The sequence below is a fragment of the Panthera leo genome, chromosome B1 (genome assembly GCF_018350215.1).
Source record: "Panthera leo isolate Ple1 chromosome B1, P.leo_Ple1_pat1.1, whole genome shotgun sequence".
NCBI classification, from domain to species: Eukaryota; Metazoa; Chordata; class Mammalia; order Carnivora; family Felidae; genus Panthera; species Panthera leo.
In genome coordinates, this window is record NC_056682.1 from 32,966,901 (window position 1) to 32,973,425 (window position 6,525).

At 51.4% G+C, this 6,525-nt stretch overlaps 1 protein-coding gene across 2 annotated transcripts; it reads left to right on the forward strand.

The window, feature by feature from the left end:
- The first annotated feature begins 1,952 nt into the window (after window positions 1-1,952).
- Window positions 1,953-6,216, forward strand: NEFL (neurofilament light chain). Of its 2 annotated transcripts, XR_006201561.1 has the most exons (5): window positions 1,953-3,096; window positions 4,168-4,292; window positions 4,751-5,070; window positions 5,642-5,851; window positions 5,958-6,216. XR_006201561.1 is itself a non-coding variant. In XM_042934540.1 (4 exons), the coding sequence occupies exons 1-4, from the start codon at window positions 2,050-2,052 to the stop codon at window positions 5,779-5,781; spliced, it is 1,632 nt and encodes a 543-aa protein (XP_042790474.1). In that variant the 5' UTR covers window positions 1,953-2,049; the 3' UTR covers window positions 5,782-6,216. The 2 variants fall into 2 exon arrangements, 1 of the variants encoding a protein (XP_042790474.1); XM_042934540.1 differs by having other exon boundaries at window positions 5,642-6,216.
- Window positions 6,217-6,525: the final 309 nt, after the last annotated feature.

Here is a 6,525-nt window from a genome sequence, read left to right on the forward strand (position 1 = left end):
CTCACCCCCTGTCTCTCCGGGGAGAAGCCTTTTCCACTCTTGGATCACCAATGAATGTGAAGGCTAAGGATATGTGGGCTATATAAAGTCATCAGAATAAGGGCCTTAGCAGGGCGGTGGGGGCCAGGCAAAATCCCGAGAGCCTAATGACTCAGGCTTGAAATCCTGGAATGATTGATGTGGACGGACCTCCTGATAGATTAAACTCCAAACGTCCATGATCCCAAAGTTGCATTACTTGAGACAATAGAGATTGTTTAGAAACCTCCCGGAAGTTCTGGCTGCGGCCTTTCTACCATGAAGGCCGCCGTGGGTTTTTTACAGCTGCAAAGAACCCCGGAGGTTAAGACCCATCACACCCGCCTGTCGGCCCGGCCGGCGGAGTGCAGTACCTCCGGGAGCATCTGTGGTACTGTCTCCTAGTACTTCACCCTCTCAGCCTCACGGGGAAAGCTGTGCCGGCTTTTCTATTTGAAAACTGTTAGCACGCTTCCCCCTCAGTTTGCTATTAAAAAAACCTCAGTAAGGTGCACGTCAAATGCGCCTCTTAAACACATTACACAAAAATTAAGTGCTTCTTTGGAGAAATCTTAGTTATCCCGTGTCAATCTCCGCCACTCCTGCAGGAAACCAGGGCTCCCTAGCATAATGGGTGTGAAAGGCTCTGCAAACCGCAGGGTTGTATCAATGTGCATTACGGCGTGCACAGTTTCAGGGATCGGGGTGTTTCCTAAAGAAAATCCATGGATGTCTGACTGTATCTGTAACCTAATTATTAGAGCGAACCGGGGGGAGAATCACGCGGCTATTCGCTGTCCGCCCCAGAACGAGATGTCTCGGGTCTGAGTCCTCCTCCCGGGAGACCGCCCTGGGCGCTCGGGGCTGGCAGCAGCAGCTTCCCTCTGAAAACCAGCCACCTGCCTGGCTTGTCGAAATCATCAGGTTGGATGCTACACAGGTGTAAAAAGAGGGAAAAGGGGTTTTTAAAGTGACGGAGTTGGTGGTGTGAAGCAGGAATTCAGCTTGATGAAGATACAGGCAGCGTGGATCAGGCCGAAGGACCCGGCTGCAGAACTCGCCGCTGCCTTCGCAAGCCGGTTTTCCCCCGGGTTAGTTTCAAACTCATTCTCCGCTCTCCCCCACCTACACGCTTCAACACGCTAAAAACACTCGCGGCTTCATTCTGCAGAAAGGAATGGGAAAATCTAGGAACACGGAAAGGCTGCCATTAACTGCTCTAAGGGGTTAGAAATGCCAAAATCAACACCTGCAGTGCCGCAGTTTCACGTGTGTGTGTGTGTGTGTGTGTGTGTGTGTGTGTGTGTGCAGAAGCAGCGCATTAAAGAGAAATAACCAGGAGAAAGAGAGATGAATTAAAGAAAGTGCCAGAAATAGCTACAAAGACATATAAAACTTTCCTCCCATATAGACCCGATACCAGCAAGCTTAAACTTTTTACTTTAATCACTCATGTCCTAGAGGCACTGCCTTGTCACCTTAAACCCCAAGACGGGGGTGGGGGCGATGGTGGAGGAGGCCCCTGGTGGGGAAGGGGCGAGTTAGAGGGGGGAGGGTGTCTCCTAGGTACGTGGATATGGAAAACTAAGGTGTCAGTGGGGAGTGGGGACCCACCATTGGGGACCCGTCATCTGAGTGATACCGGGTCAAGGACTAAGTAGGCTGGGGGGGGGAGGGTTGGGGAAGGGAATGAGTGAGGGGTAAGGGGTCGCAAGGAAAAAATCCAAGGCCTCGCATACAAGTGGAAAGGACGCGCGCCGCAGCCCCGGAGCCGCCTGTCGCTCGCCCCCGCCTTCCCTTTTGCGCAGAATCCTCCCCTTGGCTGCAGCAGCGCGCTGCCCCCACCGGCCCGGCGCGCCGTGATCGATCGCAGGCTGCGTCAGAATGCTCCCCGCGTATAAATAGGGGTGGCAGGACCGCGCCGAGCCGCACACAGCCATCCACCTTCCCCTCTCCCACTCCCTCTCTCCCCGTTCTTCTCTCTGTAGGCCCCCATCTCCGCCGCCGGCCGGAGGGGTTCCGACCGCCACCATGAGTTCTTTCAGCTATGAGCCGTACTACTCGACCTCCTACAAGCGGCGCTACGTGGAGACGCCCCGGGTGCACATCTCCAGCGTGCGCAGCGGCTACAGCACCGCGCGCTCCGCTTACTCCAGCTACTCCGCGCCGGTCTCCTCCTCGCTGTCCGTGCGCCGCAGCTACTCGTCCAGCTCCGGCTCCTTGATGCCCAGTCTCGAGAACCTCGACCTGAGCCAGGTAGCCGCCATCAGCAACGACCTCAAGTCGATCCGCACCCAGGAGAAGGCGCAGCTGCAGGACCTCAACGACCGCTTCGCCAGCTTCATCGAGCGCGTGCACGAGCTGGAGCAGCAGAACAAGGTGCTGGAAGCCGAGCTGCTGGTGCTGCGCCAGAAGCACTCCGAGCCCTCCCGCTTCCGGGCGCTGTACGAGCAGGAGATCCGCGACCTGCGCCTGGCGGCGGAAGACGCCACCAACGAGAAGCAGGCGCTCCAGGGCGAGCGCGAAGGGCTGGAGGAGACTTTGCGCAACCTGCAGGCGCGCTATGAAGAGGAGGTGCTGAGCCGCGAGGACGCCGAGGGCCGGCTGATGGAAGCGCGCAAAGGAGCCGACGAGGCCGCGCTCGCCCGCGCCGAGCTCGAAAAGCGCATCGACAGCCTGATGGACGAAATCGCCTTCCTGAAGAAAGTGCACGAAGAGGAGATCGCCGAGCTGCAGGCGCAGATCCAGTACGCGCAGATCTCCGTGGAGATGGACGTGTCCTCCAAGCCCGACCTCTCCGCCGCGCTCAAGGACATCCGCGCTCAGTACGAGAAGCTGGCCGCCAAGAACATGCAGAACGCCGAAGAGTGGTTCAAGAGCCGCTTCACGGTGCTGACCGAGAGCGCCGCCAAGAACACCGACGCGGTGCGCGCCGCCAAGGACGAAGTGTCCGAGAGCCGCCGCCTGCTCAAGGCCAAGACCCTGGAGATCGAAGCATGCCGGGGCATGAACGAAGCGCTGGAGAAGCAGCTGCAGGAGCTGGAGGACAAGCAGAACGCCGACATTAGTGCTATGCAGGTACCGCACCGTGCAAAACGCGGTGGGGGCGGGGAGGGAGCCGCAGGAGCAAGTTGTGGGGGTGGGTGGGGGGAGGGTGGAGAGTCGAGGGCGCGCCCAGGAAGTGGAGGCCAGAGAGGGGGCGTCCGCTAGCAGCCAGTGGGGAGCAGAACTTGACTCCCTGGAGACTGTGTGGGAGGGGTGGGGCACTTGGAGGGCGGGGGCGGGGGTGCGACTGCAGTCGGTGGGGACGGGTTCGGTGCAGTTGAATTTACTCCGCATTAAAGCTGCCCAGCCCTGCAAGGGTAGGGTGGGGTGGGTGCAGGGGTGGATCTGGGCGTTGCCTCTGGCCTGCCTCTCTACTGTCTTTCATCAACCATTAGTCGCTTTGCGGCACAGATTGGACCATCTGCTCACTAAATTCGGCAGGGAGCTCTCGTTAGTTCCGAAGGATACCTGTGCCCAACCATGCTTCAGGGACTGGTTTTATTAACCACTCCTTTCCCTCAGGTAGACAGGAATGCAGTCCAAACTGTAGTAGGTAATGATGTTCGCAGTAAAACATTTTTTTTTTAAAAAGGATTTTCCTTTTCTGGGAAGGAGAAAAAGTAAATGTAAATCCCCAGAAAATATTTCAGATGAAATTAGTATTATTTCTTATCTAGCTGCTTCCTACTCGTGTAAAGAAATGGAGTAATTTCTTGCACGTGATTTTGGAGTCAAGTTGACTAATGAATGTGAAACCAAGTTTTTTAAATCAATGAAAAATATTTTTGCAGGCATTGTACGGTGATCATGAGACTGTAATAATGAAAAGGAAACCAACAATTTTTCTCCCATCAGATGAAAAAACAAATTTCTTTTTGTTCTCATTTCATGCTTCCTGAAGCTAGATTTGTTTGCTTGTGTGTTTTTCTAATCCAAGTAAGGAAAGGTTAAACAAGAGAAAAGGCAGTTCTTTTAGGGGGGATTTTATCTGAGGCGTGCACTTGGGTTGTAAGTAGGTTAGGCCTTTGCAGCCGTACTGCAGTAAAATGATAGCAATCGGATTTATGCTCAGATTCTAACCCCCCCGCCCCCATCCTCCACCAGGACACAATCAACAAATTAGAAAATGAATTGCGAACCACAAAGAGCGAAATGGCCCGATACCTTAAAGAATACCAAGACCTCCTCAACGTGAAGATGGCTTTGGACATTGAGATTGCAGCTTACAGGTAAAAACAGGGTGGGGTGGTAAGAGCCGTTCAGCTTTAGGAAGAAAATCGTATTTCATTCACATTGAGTCAGAAACCTTCAAGACTAGTCCTTTGAAATAGACGTTTGCTTTTTGGCTTTTTCCAAGAAGAAGGTGATTATCAGACAAATATGGAAGAATTTGACCCTGGGATCGTGAGTTCTTCTCTTGGTGTCTCCTTACACTGTAAATCGAAGAGACAGGACTGTTTTCAGTTTGTTTGTCGTTCGTGTGTTTGCTTGTTTTTCTGCTTTTTTTTTCTTTTTCCTGGTGTCGGGCACAACATCCCCAGACATGAGGTTTCGATAATTCCCAGCCCTGCTCCTGCTCCCCTTTGACATTAGGGGAAGAGGGTCGTGGTGGGCTCAGATAGGGCAAGTAATTCACCACACTTCCTGTGTTCTTGTTCATTAACCCCATCCTCCCGTGCCTTCCCAGGAAACTCTTGGAAGGTGAGGAGACCCGGCTCAGTTTCACCAGCGTGGGAAGCATCACCAGCGGCTATTCCCAGAGCTCTCAGGTCTTTGGCCGATCTGCCTACGGCGGTTTACAGACCAGCTCCTACCTGATGTCTGCGCGCTCCTTCCCATCTTACTACACCAGCCACGTCCAGGAGGAGCAGATCGAGGTGGAGGAGACCATTGAGGCTGCAAAGGCCGAGGAAGCCAAGGACGAACCCCCCTCTGAAGGAGAAGCTGAGGAGGAGGAGAAGGAGAAGGAGGAGGCTGAAGAGGAGGAAGGAGCCGAAGAGGAAGAAGGTATGATAAAAAAGAAATCCCCACAACTTCCAGTACAGTCAGGGCGTGGTTATTTGCTAGGAGATGGGTAAGGGGAAGTGAAGCCGCGCTTATGCCAAGAAGTCTTATTCATGTGTATATGACTTTAGAATCTTAAATGATCCCTTTTATCTAGTTATCCGGCAAGCCATGGAGTCAGTGTCTGATTTCTCAAATTGGTTGCCCTCTCAGCGGTACGCATCTCCCTCCGCCCAGCTTGGGAGTTTGTTGAGAATAGCATTTCAAAATATCCTCCTCCTGCTGTCTTTTCATTCCCCGTGAACACTTCAGCAGTCTGTTTAACCCGGCGGTTGGGTGGCCGAGAGAACAGAAGTAGTTTTTTTAAATAAGCGTTTGCCTTTTGGCTTCTTCGAAGAAGAAGGTGTTAGTGGCCAGTGTTCATCAGGTCCGTTGTGTGTGTTAGGGGAGGTGGACCTGAGAGATTTGGGGGAGGGCTTTCTGACATTTGGGTTTTCACACAGAACCTTAGCAGAAAGGCGTGGACCGACATACCCCAGATTTGGAGTTTGTAAACTTTCTCTTTATGTTCAAGCTGCCAAGGAAGAATCTGAGGAGGCCAAGGAGGAAGAAGAAGGAGGTGAAGACGAAGGAGAAGAAACCAAAGAAGCTGAGGAGGAGGAGAAGAAAGACGGAGGTGCTGGGGAGGAACAAGCCACTAAAAAGAAAGATTGAGCCCCTCTTTCCTTAATTGTTCCAGGAAGAATTCTCCCGAAATCAGGTCAACCCCATCGCCGACCAACCAGTTGAGTTCCAGATACTATATGAATTAAGAAGTCAATATATGTATAATTCTGAGATGACTTAGGTTGGACTTTAAATGTTGTGCTATGACTTTTTTCCTTATGCAGAGTATCCGTTTGCTTGCAGAGTGGCTTCCTGGCTCGCTGCCAGCCTGTGCATGGTCCACGCTTATGAGTTCAGGATCTATGGCAATGTGAATAATTCAGATGTTTACAATAAAAAAAACACACACACATGAATAAATGAATTCACTAATGTTAATGTTAAACTTCATGGTAAAAATAGCCCTTTGAACCTTTGGTGGTTAGAAATTAAAGACCTCGAATTATGTGCAATAAATAGTAAATAAAGTTACACTGAATGTCATTTCTTGCTGTGGTTGTTGACTTACTTAAAATATCTTAAAGAAGGCACCAGTCGAAGGCATATACAAGTGGACTGTCGACCTCCAAATTTTTACGATGTCCAATTTTTAACAATTACAATGCATTTTTCCCCCCGATTGGTAACTCTGAGGGATACATTTAGGTCATGACCGTTCATGAAATCTCTCCCCTCGAAAATTTTGCTGGTAATGAACTTGAGTAAATGAGAATTTCTGGGGTCTTTCTTTTATAATTAGCAATATACTTTGCCCCGTAAAATGTACTGTGTAACGTTGGGAATGGTTTTCTT